Source organism: Paramormyrops kingsleyae, chromosome 5 (assembly GCF_048594095.1).
Source record: "Paramormyrops kingsleyae isolate MSU_618 chromosome 5, PKINGS_0.4, whole genome shotgun sequence".
Lineage (NCBI taxonomy): Eukaryota > Metazoa > Chordata > Actinopteri > Osteoglossiformes > Mormyridae > Paramormyrops > Paramormyrops kingsleyae.
Genome location: NC_132801.1, coordinates 5,087,653 through 5,107,131, shown reverse-complemented (window position 1 = coordinate 5,107,131; position 19,479 = coordinate 5,087,653). Strand labels below are relative to the sequence as shown.

The window sequence follows — 19,479 nt, the reverse complement described above, 5'->3', positions numbered from 1 at the left end:
CTTTAACTAGCCCAATAGCCTGTGTCCAGCTGCTGCTACTGCCCCCTACAGGACGTCATAAACAGGACTAAACAGGACATAGAGGGAATGGCAAAGGAATATCATTATAAGAGGTCAGTTTGGTGCATTGTGCTCAGTGAAAATTGCATTTTAATAAAATGTTTGATTTATTCTGAGGTTCATTGCTGTAGGACATAAAAGCAGTTGATTGGAGTCTTTGTGCGGACATATGATAAAGAGATACGCCAGTTTATTTTGCCGGATGAATATGAAGACCGTCTTAAAAATACATAACACTGGGAAATCATTTAGCGCAAGGGCTGCAGCGTTGATTCGAGGTTTATTCACAACCTGTGGCGTGATCCTGCAGAAATGTTGCAAGCCTGAAAGAAATTGCGTTATATTAGTTATGACAGAAAGTAGACGTGTGGCCAGTGTTACTGTCCGAGCTCTCGGGATCTTTAAAGCGTTAATGTTAACGGGGGCGTTAAAACATTTTATATCCAGCAACTCCCTGTAAGATCACTGTGTATGCCTGAAATCTTCGCCAATTGAAAGTTTATTTACAAAATCTTCACAATCACGATTTAAGTACAAATAGCTTTGTCATGTCTAGGGGTGAAGCGTCATAATTTTTGCTCCTATCCGTCTGGGCTAGGTCAGTAAATTTTTTTTACTACCCAACAGTCTATTGTTCAGTTGTTTGTACTCACCCTACACGTAAAACGGGGAAAACGAAAGTGCGTGCACTTCATTTCGCCAGTAGATGGCAATAGAGTTTAGAAGTGAGCGATCGTGACTCAGTAAAGGGAAATCTCATTAAACAGCGGAGGAGGAATACGCGGTATTTGGTACAATGGTAAATACCACCTTCCTCTTCAAAACAAAATATATTACAGCATTCCAATCATATCAAAGCTAATAATAGTACAGTTGCTTTCTTAAATAACTGTTTTTGGGGGCACCTTATTAAAGCATAGAAATCGTAAGGGCAATAAAACTACTAAATACAGTCAATGGAACATTTATAAATTGTTGGGTTTGCCAACGACCTAAATGCAATTTCAAGGCCAGGATGCCAGTTAACACCTTTAGATATGCATGAGTGCTGGAACAACACACAAGATATATAATAAATTAATAAATCCTAAACGATAAAAAAAAAACAAATAATGTGAATCATTCAATATTTGAATTAATTTTATATAATATTTAAACACAAGTTATACATTAGAAGTATGCAGGTAAAAGAGATAATCTCACATACCATAAAGAATATCATTACTGTTTGTTGACATTATACAGTATGTGTGCTGGCAACAAAGAAGATGCTTTTGTTTTTTTTCGTATGTAGTGAATTTATAACATATACATTTATTCATATCACTGTAACACATCATAAATAATAAATGTGAACTGTACAGTTTATAGTTTGACTTCATATTTAACACCATGTGTATGATTGTGTGTTTCTTCAGGCGCTCGACCTCAGCCCCCCCTCGACCTCAGCCCCCCTAGTGGCCCCCTTGCCTCCCTTCCATCCCCCGTAGCTGTCAGCTCATTTGCAATTCCCCGCCAATAATCTCCAAGGAAACAAAGCCATGAAGGTACAATATGTGAGGGCTGATGGGGGGGATGAAGAATGGGGAGCTTCCATGGGGGGGGGGGGGGGTATGTTGTGCTGTGCTGTTACAACCCAAGTTAGACATCTTCCGGGCCTCTCTGATAAAATAACACTCTTAGATCAGCAGGTGGCGCTGTTGCACGCATGGAAGCCATATGTTCTAGTGGGCGTCTTTTGGGAGTCTGTCAGTGTCCTCACAGATGAACTTGTGACTCCCATTTTCCCATATCTCCCTGTCCCCTGCCTATACCGTGGGGGGGGGGGGGGGTTAGGGTCACTGTGAACTCATCCAGTAACATACAGCACTGTGCAAAAGTCTTAGGCAGTCAAAGAAAATGTTCAATGCTATTTATCTGGGTGCTAAGTGTATATTTGCTCAGGAAAATACACAGCTTAACATTAAAACATATGCAATTTAACACAATAAATACTAACGAGAATTTTTCTGTTCTCCGAAAAGTGGCTGACACCTAGTTGGACGGCTAGATGAACATCACTTCAGCTCCCAAACCTCTCCTCAGGGCCACCCCAGCCATTCCATATATTCGCTAAATTTCACTACCAGCTCAACTGATTAATCAATTTAATTAGTTAAATAACTCAATGAGGTATTGATTAGACATTTAAGGCTAGTGGTCGAGGTAAAAAATACATGGGTGTATTGGATTGTTGCTGCAAATACTTTAGGAGACGCCTTGAAAGGGCTAAGCTGACACACCTTGACAGACATAATATCATAGTTTTACGCGAACATGAAGGTCATTTAAACATCGTTTTCTTTAGGCCGCCGCAGACTTTTGCACAGCACTGTACATGAGAAAAGCATGAAGTCGATAGCTGGTGACTCCTTCTATAGCATTATGACGCTGTCAGTGCGGGTTCTTCCCAAGTCTCTGTTGTCCTCAGAAAGCAGCTTTAGTAACACGTGGCATCTTCTGCAACCTGCTGAAGGACAAGGGCACAAAATGTCAGAAAAAAACTACTGTGGAGAGTGACAGCATGGAGACCTGTCTGTCTATAGTTTTTCGGAGGTGGCCGTTGTTCCTCGGCGAGCTTAAAGAGGCAGGCGCGCACCCGTAGCGTGGTCTTCTTGTCCGGGGGGCAGCTGTATGTCACGGCTACTCGGCGAGAAGTGACAGAACACAGTGGCTGACAGGCAGCCCGCCGTCGTCGTGACAACATGCCATCTCTCCGAAGGCCGTGATTGGCTCAGCTCGGCGATAAAGACAGGTAAGAAAATAGGGGTCCCACCGCTGGCTGGCATCATGCCATTGTCATTTGACATCATTGAATGAATAAATTCGTACATGTGCAGGAAGCGTGTACACACCCCCCACACACGCCTGACACACACCATGGAATTAATATATTACATGTGTAACACACCAGCATCCCGGCCACGCACACAGGTGAACTGTAAGTTAGTCTGCATCCCAACATATCCTTCACCCACACTGCCTCCTCCCCGTAGGTACTGGCATTGGACTGGATTTTACTCAGCTGGTGCTACCCCAGTTACAAGAATGAACATGTGGGGCAGGGGGGGGGGGCATTTTCAGGCAAAACACTGCACTGCATGAGACCCCTCCAGAGCAGCTCCTGGTAACTTGTACACACTGCGCATTTAACGCATGGCCCCTCCCTTACGGGATGTCACTCTATGGTCAAACAAAGGTGTGGCGGTACAGTATCGTCCATCGACTCGTCAGGTCTAGTCCATTGACTGGAATGTTGCCCTCATAAAGACAACGCCCCCCGATTCACCAGACAAACAGCTATAACAGGCGCTGATACTCCCTTCCCATAGTCTGCTAGCAAACATGGTGCTCAACTTTTAAGGTTCTTAAGTGGGCGGGTCTCTTTAGCTAATGCTGAGTTATTGGTCTACGTCAGTTTCGCTGTGAAAGTGACAGGTAAACGGGCCTATCACGATGCGGCGCTGTGTCGCGCCATAACCCTGCTGTGCGGCAGGCCTTTGATGGTCTCCCAGGTAGTAGCAGGTCTCCAAGCGTCAGCGCAAAGAAAACCGCCAGAAGGAGGCGTGATTGTTGACGCCCTGCTTTTTAACGACCGTCACCATGAACGGAGACATACAGACTGACATTTTGTTCTTTTTGTGTGTCCCATCAATTGTCTTCTGTGAATCAGACCCCCCAAGGCAATGACGCTGTGTTTAGGCCCCCCACAGGGGAAAAAAGAAGAAAATAACATCTCCACAGCTTTATTTCCGAATGAATAAATACCGCCTGGACAAAAAAGAACAAAAAACATTAATAAGGCAAGTAATTAGTGCTGTTTTTATCAGGCGATGCATAATTAGCAATAAATGTTTCCCCAGATGCAAACAAAACAGGAAGTCCCACGTGAGTCGAAGCGACAGACTGAGAGATGGAACGGTAATTGTAATATACGTCTCCAGCTTTCAGGTTGCAAATGGAGAATGACAGCTTCCAAAGAGGATGAGGACCTGAAGAAGGAAAGAACGGCGAAGGGGTTTCTGTGTTGGGGGGGGGGGCAGCCCTGGCGTGTCCGTAAGCAGGCACAGAAAAAGCTGAATTAATAGAGGGTGCGATCGAAACACACATCCGCTCAGATTACTCGATAGGCAGCAGAAGGACGACGACCGAAGCTGATTTTACAAGCCTGACACACAAAAAAATCCAATTCTGTGAAGAAACCTTACATGAAAATCAGGACCCTGAAGAAACTGCAAAAACTTGCGGCATAATGAAGATCCTGAACATGCCCTGCATTGAAAAGAGAGCCTTTAAAAAGGCTTCAGTTGAAACCAGGACCACGAAAAAGGTTTATGTCAAAACAATTTCAGTAAGACTTATCTAATGTTGCAGGAGGATGTGCAAAAAGCATGTACGTGAAATTTATTCAGACATATAATTTTCCACTAAACTGGAGGGGCAGCAGCACCTTCTGCTAGCTGTGTTAAAAAGAGTAAAAGCTGGCAGCAGTTGACAGGAATAATATCAGAGGGACGCCGCATCTCCGCCGTCTGTGGACGTCCTGTCCTGCACCCAGTTCAGCTCGAGTGCCTTCATGCAGCGACCTCACAGTCCGAGAGCGATTAGTATCAGCCCCCGGAAAAAGAAGAAGCATTATTTTTTTTTTGCCTATGAATTTGAAACAGACTTCAGATGCATCAGATGGGAGAAGGGGGTTCCCAAAACCTTAGGAGGTGTTTACTTAGGTCTGAGACCCCATATTTTCCCAGAGGCAGCAAACATTTTGGCCTGTGAAGATGAGAGAGCATCAGCCCTGGTTGACAGGGACGTCCTTCTCAGATGCTGGTCTGTAGGTCCCCATTAAGCAATGTGTTCTGCATCTCAGGACCGCTGTCATTGACCCCGCGGGTCCTGTCCACCCGACTGTCACTGCGCTCCATCTCGTCCAGGCCACCCGACCTCCTCAGGCAGAGAACGTTCTGGAAGCTCTTCTTGAAGTTGTCCGACAGGAAGGCGTAGAGGACAGGGTTGGCGCAGCTGTTGGTGTAGCCCAGCACCACCACGAAGTCGAAGATGCTCTTCAGCGCCGGCGTGGTGCTGATGGTGCCCGTCACCGAGGTGACGTTGAAGATGTAGAAGGGCAGCCAACAGAGCATGAACACCGCCACCACGATGGAGACCATGCGCGTCACCTTGCGCTCCGATCGCTTCCTCTTGGAGGAGCCCACCCGGATCCCAGAGGACTTGACCTTGATGATGATCAGCAGGTAACACATGCAGATGACGGCGAGCGGCAGGAAGAAGCCCAGGAGGAAGGTGTAGAAGATGAACGCTGTGTAGTATGCTTCCTGCGGCTCAGGCCAGACAATGGTGCAGAAGTGAGCATTGTCCTTGGTCGTCATCAAGCTGCCGTAGATGACAACGGGCAGGTTGACCAGCAGCGACACCCCCCACACGGCCAAGTTGATCATCTTGGCCACGCGGGGCTTCCTCCACTTGGTGGACGTTATGGGGTGCACCACGGCCAGGTAGCGGTCGATGCTCATCACCGTCAAGCAGAAGATGCTGGTGAACTGGTTGAGCGAGTCCACGGTCATGACGACCCGGCACAGGGCCCCGCCGAAGGGCCAATGGACCAGCGCCAGCTGGATGGCGATGAAGGGCAGGCTGAGCATGCACAGGACGTCAGCCACCGCCAGGTTCAGGATGTAGATGTTGGTGACCGTCTTCATCTTGGCGTAGCGAAGGATGACGTAGATGACCAGGGCATTTCCGCAGAGCCCCATGGTGCACACGGCAAAGTATAGGAAGGTGATTACCGCTGTGCCGGTCTTATCAAAGGTGTGTCGGCCCCCTTCCGGGGTACCGTTCCTGGGCACTGTGTCCGACTCGTTGCCCAGAAAGAAGGTGTCATACATTAGGGGCTCGGACAGGTTAGGGAGGGGGGGGGGCAGCAGGCTCCACGGATCCATCGCGACGTTGTCTCAGGCGGTCGCCATGTTGCTTGTTGTAGCTTCTAGAAAACAGGAAAGTGAGATCAGGGGTTTTCCTTTAATTAACGGGAATGTCCACCTTCACAAGGCATCTGAACAAAAACGCGCCGCACAAGCGACCACACTGACACAAGTGGTCAAAGAAAATAAATAAAAAATTATAGTTTTAATACAGATGTTTAATATCGCACCCCTTCCTTTAATAGAAGGTTGCTGGCATCTCAGTGATGTCTGTTTGTAGTGAAAACAACATACTCCCGCCAATCACTTTCAAACAGATCGTCAGGTACGTCACATGACCTTGGGTGTGTTCGACATCACTAGGATGATTCAAAGACGTCGTCATTTAGGCTGCTTTGTTTTTTTTTTTACCCACAGGCTGACCTCACGCTATAGGAAACACGACCCACCGCACAGCATAAAACAGGAGGCCTGCAGGCCTGGCAGATGGTGACCTAGTCTCTCAGGTGCTTGTCCACAGGTCCCCATTAAGTGGGGTACATCACTTTATTGAGCAGACACTTTTGCCCAAAGCAATGTGCAGCTGATGAGCAGAGGACAGGGTCAGACCGCATCTCTGGGCCAACTGGGGTCAAGGGTCCAATGATGCTATCTATGGCTATTCTGCCAGCCATGGGATTTGAACCCGCTCTCTTCCAGATATGGACACAGATCCCAAACCCACTGAGCTGCACACCAGCCATGAGAACCACAGACATACTGGGACACTCCTGATTTTTTGAGTGCAAAAAAAAAACTGCAGATGTTTTTACATATAAACTTTATAACGTACAGAGTATGATCCCTAACTGTTTGATGATGTCCTTCACACTTGCGCACTTTCTGATTTTCGCCTCAGACAAAACAGGAGGTATATTCCTCTTAAAAATTATGCTACTTCCTCTAAGTTTCTATATTATTCCAAAGTTTTGGTTATTCATCCCTGTGGTGGGTTATCGCCCGATCCTGAGTTATTCCTTGCCTTCTACCTGAAGGTTCCACGACTAGCTCCAGACTCCCTTGACCAGTGAAAATGGATGGATTTATCCTTTCTGCCTCTGAACTTATGTAACTGAGCTTTTTTTTATCAGTAAAATCAGGTCCTTCGTTTTGGAAGTTCAGTCAGGTCAGTGTTCGACGTTTGTGTTCATGTTTTGCTCACGTTTTAGATGCTAACAAACCTGCACATCGCAGCTTGACGGACATTTAGCAGCTCTTCGGGTCTCGCTGTGCCTGCAGTTCCACGCACCCGCCTACCGCCTGTTGATGTTTCACGCCATTCCGACGACAGCTTTAAGTATGTAATTGATCTTACTGAAGTCATTTCGTTTCCTCATGGAGTCACAGCGGCCTCCAGTAGCCGGTGCACGTGCAGGTTAATGAGGAAAGAAGCTGCGTGTCGCGTCAGTGTCTATTAATGACCGGGTGTCTCCTGAAGTGTCGCGAGGGGCACCCGAAAACCCCCTTTTCTACTTATTTTTAACCCAAATGCATGAATTTAAAACGCGATGGACTCCACCAACGGTCATTTAACTTTACAACGATGTATCTTTACCTTTCGTAGTAGAGCCAATATATAAACATTCCTAGGTTCCTCTGGGTTGTCACTTATAAACAATTGATCCATAATTCATAAACACCTTTTTTCGGAATGAACAAGAAGACTTTTATATTAATTTAAATCCGCTCATCGTTAAATTAGTGGCAATATTGTAAAGTTTACAGAAATGTTGTTTTTTTTCTCTTTACCGTTACAACAGAGCAAAGATAAATTCTTGTATGGAGGCTTTCCACGTCTTAATAATGGACCGCAGAGAAGCCCTGGATGAGGCGGTGTGAGATCCGCCGGTTCGGCTCCGTTTGGACCGGAGATGCGCTCCGGCGGCGCTGGACAGGGCAAATATTTCTCTAGCGCCTACTGTTGAAACAGGACCGGTGTAAATGAACAGCGAAGCCTGTTTGTACTGGAGCGGATGCTTTCCCCGTTTCTGCACAAGCAAATAAATATGCATTAACGTAGCCTACAAGCGGGTCTTCACGCGCTTTGTGCATAAGGCGAACAGAAACACTCCTTTTGGCACGACGCATGTGAATTTCTGTTGTTTTTTTATATAAGAAATGGCATAAATCTCTAAAGGATTATGTTATAAGCTTGTCAGTGAGTACAGGGACGATACAGGACGGAACTAAAGACGTATCTTTCTCATATAACATTTTCCAATAATAAAATGTAATGACAACTGTTGGCTCAGAAAAATAGCTTTTATACTACAGCGTTTATTATGGTTATTATTATTTTTTTATTGCAGTGGCGTGAAGGAACACCAGAGAATGCGTGAATTTTGTTCCCAATGGAAACCCATACAGTGCAGTCCTATCCGAGGTGCGCCCCTCTTTCTGCACGGTGGGTGGATGGATGTACATACATTCTAACCCATCGCAAGCAGTTCACTGGGTTTGCGGAGGTTTATTGGGATGGTTTTAAAATTTTGATGAGCATGATATCAAGTCGTTCGTTTAAAATATAAAAAGTGATGGATCGTCGAGCGCCAGAAACTTTAGAGACGGCCCGTGATCACGCAAAATCTAACGAACACGAACCATAACACGACCGGATCGATAACACGATCTACTTAAAACTGCACTTTGGTTAAGTAATACTACGGATTATGGAGATCCTATGCCCAGTTTAAAACTAGTGTTTTGCGTCCCAGTCTAAACATATAAAGCCATAAAAATGCACATATTTAATCCTGTCTCAGGACTAAATGCAGATCCAAGACGCAGATTTACGGACAGTCGATCACAGGTTGGATTTTGGCGTCTATTTTTCCATTTAATTTTTCTTTTTTACTACATTTTACAAAGGTTTGCGGTGGGACATATTTTAAACGTCTCAGTCGTAATTTCTAGAGCATGAAATGATTCTAAGTTCTAACTTTTGTCGTCGTACGGCTTTTTTAAGGTTCAACATATAATTTTATTTAGAGATTAAGAATCGCCGCAATTACCGCATGACAGGAGAATGTGGAATCTGCAGTTTCTTGGCAACAAATAAATGGAGTAAAATTATAATTAACGACACTGACAGTGGCTAGACTAAACGTGAGACGGCATAAGATATATCGTATAGATTCCCCAAAGTGAACATTATGCTACGTTAAAGCATTGTTGCAAATCGAGTTTACGTGCGACAAATAAAGGAATTATAAATTAAGCAAATGGACGAATGTCCAAATAAACTAGTTTCAGTATTAACCAATTATTGTCATACAAGAATATCGCATTTATTTTTAGACGGAATACGCTAATTTAACAGGGAAGATTATTGCACACCTTACCTTCAGTTATAATAAAACTTTAACGGCAGTCCAAGTCCGCTTTGAGAGACATGTACTTGGTAAAAGTTAATCAACGCTGCTGTGTATCTACGGGAAAAATCCGGATGGAGGCCCGCATGCTGCCCGGTGGATCTGCGGTCGTCTCCCCATGCAGCCCGCAAACGAACCGTGCGCCTGCAGGTCGCTTATGACAGAGAGGCTATGCAGTCATCAACACGCAGACAAGTACTGTTGGCGTGATCGGTCTGATCCACGGTCTTCTGCTTATACTCAAAAACACTGCCTACAGTTATAAGGGGCGAGAGAGCTGGTGATATTTCCATTTACCCTTTAAGCAGCTGGGGGATTTGGAGCTGGAGATATGCTGTCCGATCGTATCCTCGCCGCCGGCTGCTTCGTGACTCCGCGGCTCAGTGCCTATATGAAGCCGTCGCGTTTTGGAGGTCAGCATCGTTTACCCAACTTTCCTAAATCTATTTCCCACCGGCGCAGCCTTGATTAAACTCAATAGTCTTCTCACGGATTCAAGGGCGTAGGTTCTGTTTACAGTCTTGTTCTAGGGGTTGATATAATACCTTACGATGTAAAATGATCGTATTTTTTTTCGACGAACAATCTTTGCACAAAACCTGCTACTGTTTCACTTCTTTGAAATGTTTGCGCATCAAATCAATGAAAATTACGCGAAAGACGTGTTGTCTATACGGACACTGCATTTCCAAAACCAACGTTAAACAGCTTAGAGACAGAACTCTGCAAACCAATCACGCTTAGACGTCCCAAAGGACTTACATATGGAAGTACGGCAACTTATTAAAATTTTCAAAATGCTTTCTCCTATAAATTGTACAAAATGTCTAGATGTTTACTTTTCTCCACTTCGTTTCAGCTTGGACTAAAAACATTTCTCTTATAAATTACAATATGTGTAGTCTGACATACTGTTTTGTTTGTTTTGTTTCTAAGAGGAATGAAAGTTGAGAGTCATTAGGAAAGTCAAGGCAAGGTCTGCTAAAGCGCGTATAGGAGCGAATCACCGCAGCAGCGACAAGGACGCAGCCTCGAGACTGAAGGGTGACTGATCCACGCGGTCTTGTTCCGCGACACCGGATCTTCAGCCGTCCCAATCCTAGACTGAATGTGTAGTAAAGTTTGAGCAACAGCTCCGTTGGCACGATACCCATTTATTTAATTACATTTTTTCTTACAAATGGCTGTCACAGAAAAATTAATGTGATACACCAAATGTAAAAAGGGCGGATATTTATAATTTTACCCAAACCGATGTACAAGTGCGGCAGATCATCGCAAGCATACAGCTGTCAACAAGCCTTAGTGAGGCTAGGCTGTGCTTATAATGAATTTCCAGTAAATGATGCAATGGATGACGCATCCAGAGCCGGGTTCAGCTGTAATTCCCCAAAGAGTCATTTTAGAGCAAGACATAGAATTATTATATCGAAGCTACTGATTGACTGTTAACATTCTATATACACGTTTCGATATTAATTTAAAAAGAACTGTAACTGGTTTCAAAACAGGAGCATCACTAAAAATATATGGGGGGGGGGGGGGGGGGGGGTTATTAAGAGTATCTGATTTTAATGAGATTGAATGAAAACACAGGAACGCTGCCTGCGTGTTCTCCCCATATCACCAACTTCCCTCTCAGAGCTGAAGGACCAACAGGGAGGGTAGCTCAGTTCCCAAAGTCCTACTAGTGTGTGCATGATCCTGACCTGGGGGGCGCTTCCCAAAAGCATAGGTGGGACCATGCAACCAAAAAGTAGGATAAGTAGTTAGAAGTTGGATAGTTTTAGGTACAACATAATATATAATATAATATTCATAATAAACCACTGAACAGCACTCATAATTTAATGCAAATAAATGCATGTTCTTCCTTAATAACAGGAATTCCTGAGATGTAAATTAAAACAGCTGAACAATCGCACAAATCAGTGAAAAAGCGTAACGCCAATCACCCTTGATTTGCAGGCCTCGCCAGCATGTGGCTGTAGATTATCATCAAGGTCGCATGTGATACGACTCATTTGCAAGGCATCGCATGCGCTGCGCCGGTCTCCCACGGCTGTGCCGTCGTCACGTGATTTTTCTGACAACCGCAGGCTTCCACATCCAGACCGAGGAGTGTTAGGTGCTAAGGCTAAGAACTCAGACGTGAGGCCTGCTCCCGCTGGGTTTTGGGTTCGAGTCCTGCTCTGGCTCTGTGACAGAAGGGGTTCCCATTTTCTCCCCGTGTCTGCATGGGCTTCCCTAAGGTCCTCTCTCAGGCACATGCACTTTAGGAGATTCAGTGTCTGTGAATTGCCTGCAGTGTGATTAAATGTATCAGCATGGCGCCATATCTATTGTGTCCCCTGTCACGTGTGACAATTAGAAAATCAGCATGAAGCCGTACCTTCGATTTTTGAGGTCATTTCCAAGGTTAGAAATGCTTGGCTGGCTTCACATACTTGTGAACATATTGTAGACCTGGGCTGAGAGCTCAGAAAATAACCTACGGACAATAAATAATCCTCAACGTGTAGAACCTGAGAAGCAGCTGAGGACCAGCAGGTATCTCCAGCGAGAGCTTACCTTACAGCAGGTATCTCCAGCGAGAGCTTACCTTACGGCAGGTATCTCCAGCGAGAGCTTACCTTACAGCAGGTATCTCCAGCGAGAGCTTACCTTACGGCAGGTATCTCCAGCGAGAGCTTACCTTACTGCAGGTATCTCCAGCGAGAGCTTACCTTACGGCAGGTATCTCCAGCGAGAGCTTACCTTACGGCAGGTATCTCCAGCGAGAGCTTACCTTACGGCAGGTATCTCCAGCGAGAGCTTACCTTACTGCAGGTATCTCCAGCGAGAGCTTACCTTACGGCAGGTATCTCCATGGAGAGCTTACCTTACTGCAGGTATCTCCAGCGAGAGCTTACCTTACTGCAGGTATCTCCAGCGAGAGCTTGCCTTACGGCAGGTATCTCCAGCTGCCGTCCTGTGGGTTTTCTCTCCTACCTGGCCTCCGATGAGCCACACATGTTCTCAGGTAAATACCAAGCTGCTGTGTCCTTGGACCCATAAATCAGTGTTCTGGTCACCTCTGAAGGGGGTAGGGTTGTACATGAGCCATTTATTAGACACTCCCCCCCCCCCCCCCCCCCCCGACTACTAGTGGGGCAGGACTGTTACACCCACTCGCATATTTTTTCCCCAGTGTCCCAGCTCCATCTGTGGTATCACCAGGATGACAGGAGGAGCAGAAATGAAGAACATCTTCATGCCCCCCCCCCCCCCCAGAACAGGCCTATTTAGTCACCCTCTCTCTCTTTCCACAGCAGCAAGAAAACATAGATACAGAAAGGCTAGAGCAAACAGCTTCCCATAAAACATAGATATAGAAGTGCCCAGATTATAAATTTCCACAACAGAATAATGCTGAGATGGCTAGTATCATGGCTTTCTGTGGCAGCCGGCTTTTTGAAGGTGGCGTGTCTGTGGCACACTTCACAAGCATTCTCAGCTTACTGTTAAAAGAGCCTCAGTTCTGTTCCTCTAAGAGGCCTTTTCCCAGGCGCCTGTTCAGACTTACCTTAGCTGGATGGCTGTGCCTCATTGTCTACCTGTCACTGGAGGTCTGTGTGGCTTGTATGTGTTTTAAAAGGTTTTGAAAGGGATTGACCCCATTCCAAAGTGCACACTCTAAGGGACACGACCCACTGAACATCTGTACATGTCTTGCTTTGTGGGTTAAGCGCAACTCAAATGGCGTCCCGTCTGTGGTGAACCTGCTTCCTGGTGTCTGTTGACTCTGTGGGCTCCCTGCGGTTCCCGGTGCAGAGTGGATGGAGCGTGGCTGGTTTCTGCACCGGGAGGGCGTAGCACGCATCCCCACATGCTGGCCGTAGGACCGTCGCTGTTGGCATTATGCCTTAACACAGAGATGTGTGCCTATCCTATCCCGCACTTCCTATGGTTAGGGAAGTGCACTGGTAATCGAAAGGCTGTTGGTTTGAATCCCTGACCCGTAAGGTACCACCCCCAAGCTCTGCTACCTGGGTGCTGAATTAGCTGCAACCCTGCTATGTCACATATGGGTTAAATGCAGAGGACACATTTTGCTTTGGTGTGTCAGTGATGACAACTAATCACTTTCACTTTTTATCCCAAAGACATAATTGAGAAAGTGATGTAAGCCAATCGTTGGAGCAAACAGGGGGTAAGGGCCTTGATCAAGATTCGAACAGTGAAATTACTGTTAACCACAGGATTCAAACCAGCAACCATCTGCTCACAGGCACAACATCCAAAAACACTAAACCATACACACTCTCATGGGCATGATGAGTGAGTGGAGTTTGATTCTCTTTTTTTTACTTTCCCATCATTTCAAAATGCAAAATTCAGTCACTTAAATCTTCTAAGCATTTCTGATACAATGGTTCACCATAATGTCCTCTACATTTACAGTAAATTCTTTTTCAAGCCATAAACTTCTTCCATTAACATGCATCATTTGTAGCTCGTGACTGCACAAAGTCTGTCAGTGTGGGAGCTGTTGGTAGGTGGGATGGGTCATATTACCTGAGTCTTGATGAGGTAATGGGTTATCAGGATGAGGTAATGGTTATCAGGATAAGGTAATGGGTTATCAGGATGAGGTAATGGGTTATCAGGATGAGGTAATGGGTTATCAGGATGAGGTAATGGGTTATCAGGATGAGGTAATGGTTATCATCTGATGGTTAAAGGTGATTTAAACTAGGTAGTGAAGGATAAACACAAGACAGATTGGGAAATTATGTTTATTGGTAAATGATCTATAACAATTACCGATTTGTTGATTCACTAATTTAATCGATGGTAAAAGATATATTGCCAGTGGTGCAGTGCTTAGCGTTGTTGTGTCACACCTCTGGCACTGGATTCGAGTCTCTGCCGTGGCTGCGTGTGTGGAGTCTGCATGTTCTGCCTGTGTCATTGTGAGGTTTCCTCCAGGTACTCTTGTCCCCCCCCCCCAGTCCAACAACATGCTGAGGTTAATTGGAGTTGCCCAATTGTCCAGAGGTGTGAATGTACCTTGGCGATGGGCTGGTTGTTCCTTGTCTTGCCCCATGACCCTGAATAGGACAAGCAGTTACAGGAAATGGATGGAAACAGGTATATTGATTAAAGGTGAAAACTGCAAACCATACTAATGCTTTCACCAGGAATAAAAGGTGCTGTGCTGCATGTCAACTGAGATAAGTGGAAAATAAAACACCACGCTTCATAATCAGACACAGCACCACTATCCCTGAAATACATCAGGCATCCAGCTGCATAAAACGGAATAAAAAAACCTGAGGCAACAGGAGATGATCTGAATTAAAGATCATGCTTGTCCTCTATGGCTGCTAAGATGGAGACTATGGAGAGAGATGGCGCTCTTTTGATCGCGCGGTTGCTTGGTTTCCATACTTCGTTAGAGACGTCGGGATCATTTTCTCACCTCCTCACACGCACTTCCCTTTCATTTATTTGCGATATAAAAAAGTCGCATTAAAAAGAAAGAAGATCTGCAAGTAATGGCTGTCGACACGTTTTGCCTCTGTTCTATGTTGCATTAGTCTTTTGGTGCCTGTCGCTGGTTTTAAAAGCCGTTGATGTGGCGCTGTGATCACCATGAGATTATTATCCGTACTCTCAGCTTTCATCTAAATGAGGTGGTTATGGACTGACACTGTCAGGGGAGTTGAGTAGAAATAAGTGACATCAGAACCACGATTATTCACATATATATTCACTTGAGTCTTTAGCCGTGCACGGTGCCCCCTGCCACCACAGAATCACCCCGAAAGGTACCATCGTGATCAAAAGAACTGAACCCATATCAAAAGGCTCCGCATCAAAGGCCAGAGATGGCAGACAAAAAGGGACAGACACAGACAAATCATTAAGCAATGTAAGTCGTTTGAGATTAAGTGTACATATTAGGCGAACATAACGTTGAGAAACCTGACGAGGTGGGAGATTAGATGTTTTTTCATTAAAAAAGGCCACCACACTCGCTGAATGACTCCTGCACATGCCTACTAGAGTGCCTGAGCTGTGTAATCGGAAGAAAGAAATATATATATATATATATATATCAGCCTACAGAGAAAGATTTACGTCTGCAGCCGTGCTGGCGACAGTCCCGAACCAAAGTAAAAGAGGTTATAGAGCGGCGCGTCCTCGCGATCCGCCGAGCGCAATTACGGCGTCGCGCATCTGCTGGACTCGCCTCGGCGGCACGGGGGGGCTCCTCCGCCAGCCCGTGAAAATGCGACTCACACAAGCTCGCTTTATTTATTGTAGCTGAGGTACTGAATAACCTTCGGCCGGTAAAAGTTAAAAGCACCTGGGATTTGACTGGAGAGAGTCCTCGGTGACCTGTTAACAAACACGTCACGGAGTTTGATTTCTTACGTTTGTTTCAGAACAAAAAGTTATTAACAGGAATAAACTTTTCCAGATTAATAAGTTGGGTAAATGCATTCACTTTGGCTCATGTTTATTAATACGTTATCAAACCACATCATCTACAATTCGATTGTATTAATCAGGACCCCCTAATACGTACGATGCTGTGTGTAATATTTAATTTCATCACTATCCCATTTTAAAATCTCAGGTTCCAACTCAGTTACTTAAATTTCTCTGCGGTTAAAGCCGCGTTAAGCACAGCCCGTTAAAACAGGCATCTCATCTGCATGTCTCCGCATTCCCTGAAAAACCAACTCGCAGAAAAATACTCATTACATGAGCATTTCCCAGACAAACCGAGAATTGCTGCCTCCTAATAGCCATATCTAGGGTCTACATTACGTTCCTCGCATCCGATAATTGATCGCCGTTCTGCAGATTGAGACACGGCGGAGCGAGTAATGAAGTGCGGCGCCTGTGTGCTGCGGCGTGAGAAGGAAAGACGAATTACAGACGGCAAAACGAAATAAGGCTGCTTTATCTAGTCCGCTCAAAAACTGATTTTTATGCCCGTCGTTGTAGCAACAGCGTTACGACTTTTATCTTGCGTAGTTTTTCAAAGGCACATATTTAAATGAAAGCTATCGGAGTGATTAATCTTAGGAATTGCAAACTGGAGATGCTTCCTCACACGGGCTACTGGCTACACGGGCTACTGGCTACACGGGACTGGGCTGGCCCGTTCTGGCGTCGTCGCACAGGTCGAAGGCTTCGGTGTTGGCGTCGCAAGTCGACGGTCGGCCGTCCCGGCACAGCAGGGTACAAAAATGCCTCCTGAAGGTGTCGGAGAAGCAGGCGTACAGGACGGGGTTGGTGCAGCTCCACGCGTAGGACAGCAGCACGGCGGCACGGAAGATGCCGTCGAAGGCCTGTCCGGTGTCACTGTGGTGCAGGACGTAGAAGTTGACAGCGTAGAAGGGAAGCCAGCAGATGGCGAACACTACTGCCACCGATGCCACCATGCGGGTGGCCTGGCTCTCGGGCGGTTGCCCACCGGGGCCCGGGGCCCCACGGGCCTTCAGGGCCAGCGCCAGCACCGCGTACGACAACGCCATGATGCTGAAGGGCAGCGCGAAGCCCAGGACGAAGGCGCAGGTGATGAAGACCATCCACCAGGAGCCGACGGCCTCGTGGGGGTCCGGGCCACACTGTCCGCCCTCGGCCGAGAAACGGAGAGCCATGGGGAGAACCGGCAGCAGGGACAGGGGCCACAGCAGCAGGCTGATCACCTTGGCCCGACTGGGACGGCGCCACGGGCCGAAGCGGACCGGGTCAGCGGCGGCCAGGCAGCGGTCGACGCTCATGACGGTCAGGCAGAAGACACTGGTGAACTGGTTGATGCCATCGAGGAGGACCAGCAAGCGGCACGCCAGGTCCCCAAAGGGCCAGCGGTCCTGGAGGTACTGGAAGGAGACGAAGGGCAGGCCCACCATGAAGAGCCCGTCCGCCAGAGCCAGGTTGAAGATGTAGACCGTAGTGGCCGTGCTCATGCGGTCCAGCTTCAAGATGGCCGCCATCACAAGCCCGTTCCCGGCCAGACCCAGGACGCACACCGCCAGGTAGAGGACAGCCATGAGCACGCTGAGCGGCCCCCCCACGAGGCCCTCCTCCCCCCAGGGGAACCAGCTGGTGCTCTCCAGGATCAGTGACACGTTATAAGCCCCCCGCGGTGTCGGCTCCATCCCCGTGGTGATTCCGGAATTCTGATAATTCTCCATGAGGGAAGCTGCCTCTGGCCTCCTACAGGGAACGCTGCACCGGACGGCTGAGGCACCTGGAATTAAAGCGTCCGCCTAATATGCCGAGGGAAATGTTAAACTACAGACCGAGGTGACGCTGAATGCACGGCCCTCAGCAAATAATCATAAACATGTGTTCACACAGGAAAGCTCATAGTTACTTTTTTGCATTCACTTAAAAAATTGACCCTACGGATGTGGAAAAATGTGATCTGCCGAAATCCGGGTGAATTGTGTAGGCGTGTGCGAAAGACACAGTCCATCCCAGGAAAGAGGGGTGGGGCTCTCTCTCTCTCCCTGAGCACTTCTTGGGTGCCCAGCTCGGCCCGCCTTTTCCCCTCCACCCCCCCATGGCTCCCACCGTCGCTGTGATAACCCACACCGACTCCTGAGGTCCGACCTCACTTTGGTTTCCAAGGTGCAGTTGGTCACATCTGTTACAATACTTTTGTCTTCATAACTAAACATTCCCCCCCGGGGCTGGCTGGCCCGCCTCCTCGCCGCCCAGTTCAGTGGGGGGTCGTTCTCAGTGACCACCCCCAACCCAGGCTGAAATATCAAAGGAAAGCAAAACAGCCTCAATTTGCCCGGGGGGGGGGGGGGGGTGTTCTCAGTTTTCCTCACCACCTTGGGTCTGCTTGGGCCCCCATTTTTCAGGCCTCTCCTGGTGTGGGGGGAGTTATGGCCAGTTCCCGGGCTTCCTCCCCCCCCCCAACACGGGCTTATGGGCTCCCTGGGAAGAGCTGGTCCCCCCCAGAATGACGTCAAAGGTGGATGAGAGCAGGACTGCAGCTTTAATGGCTAATGGACTAACCTGTCAACTCCGTTACGTCTGTAGGTGGCGCACGGCCAAACCTGAGCTCCAGTACACATGTTCCTTCTTCCCTGTGCATGCTGGGAGTTTTTACAGGCCCCGGGGAGCTGGAAATGCCTCTGTAAGCCGAATACGTGATTAGGTTACCGTTTAGTGTTCCCTGTGGGCTGGAAGTGGTCAGCGAATCAGGTATCAATGGGCCACCAATAAAACAACACCAGCCGAAATAGGGCCGTTTTGCCAGATGAAGTCTCCCAAGAGCCCTGGCTTGGGGGGAGGGGGGGGGGTGAGTCTGTGAGGTGGGGGAGTCTGAGAGCAGCCTCATCTGAGAGCGTCGGGAGAGACGGCTACTTCAAAAGAGAGATGTTTTTATGTGAAAAGGCAGCCACAGCGTGTCACTGAACAGCCCCTTTCGTCTGGGGGAGGGGGGGGCAGTGACTCCTTGCTTGTTATTGATGTATGAGGGCTGTTGACAGTTAGTCCGGGTAATTATGACAGTGACCAAACTGACGGCATGAGTCTCACTTTCATTTTAGCCTCTATATAATTACTGATGTGTTGTTTCTCCTTAATAAAAAAATGGCAAACCTAATTAAACTTTTTCAGAGTTGCCAGTGTTTTAGTTTTTCCTCTCAATCACCAGCTGTTCTGTCCATTGGCGGGGGGCCTTTTGTTAAACTAACATTCGAGATTAAAATCATTTGAATAATTGTCGATTCCTGGGTCTCGGTTGGCTTAAGTGAGTCACCTATGGAAGAACATGCAGACAGAGGCACAAAAATCCATTGTTTTGTTTTGTTCAGAATTTTTTTTATTATATATTTTTTTTACAATTAAAGGCAATTTGTTTCGTATTAAAGGCCTCCGAAATGATCCGGTGCAAACTCTATGTCCTGTCTCGAATATAAACAAAGCTAAAAATTTGCTCCCATAATTAAAATACCTGTCAGTCCAGACGTCTTGGTGACCTTCAGGCTGAGGCAGCCATAATGAATTATCAT

The 19,479-nt window shown here is 46.9% G+C and overlaps 2 protein-coding genes across 3 annotated transcripts; both read right to left on the bottom strand.

Annotated features, from left to right (window-relative positions):
- Window positions 1-1,893: 1,893 nt before the first annotated feature.
- On the bottom strand, window positions 1,894-12,442 carry sstr2a (somatostatin receptor 2a). Of its 2 annotated transcripts, none has more exons than XM_072711944.1 (2): window positions 12,358-12,442; window positions 1,894-6,097 (listed from the first exon to the last, which is right to left on the bottom strand). In XM_072711944.1, exon 2 carries the CDS (start codon window positions 6,051-6,053, stop codon window positions 4,917-4,919), a length of 1,137 nt encoding a protein of 378 aa, XP_072568045.1. In that variant the 5' UTR covers window positions 6,054-6,097; window positions 12,358-12,442; the 3' UTR covers window positions 1,894-4,916. The 2 variants fall into 2 exon arrangements, with proteins under 2 accessions (XP_072568045.1, XP_023700200.1); XM_023844432.2 differs by lacking the exon at window positions 12,358-12,442 and adding an exon at window positions 9,416-9,634.
- A 1,823-nt stretch (window positions 12,443-14,265) lies between these two features.
- On the bottom strand, window positions 14,266-17,876 carry LOC111860601 (somatostatin receptor type 5). The gene has a single exon (XM_023844434.2). It carries the CDS (start codon window positions 17,641-17,643, stop codon window positions 16,585-16,587), a length of 1,059 nt encoding a protein of 352 aa, XP_023700202.2. The 5' UTR covers window positions 17,644-17,876; the 3' UTR covers window positions 14,266-16,584.
- Window positions 17,877-19,479: the final 1,603 nt, after the last annotated feature.

What these genes read in the sequence shown, in the direction of transcription:
- LOC111860601 (XM_023844434.2), bottom strand. Translation starts at nt 17,643, where the DNA reads ATGGAGAATTATCAGAATTCCGGAATCACCACGGGGATGGAGCCGACA.
- sstr2a (XM_072711944.1), bottom strand. Translation starts at nt 6,053, where the DNA reads ATGGATCCGTGGAGCCTGCTGCCCCCCCCCCTCCCTAACCTGTCCGAG.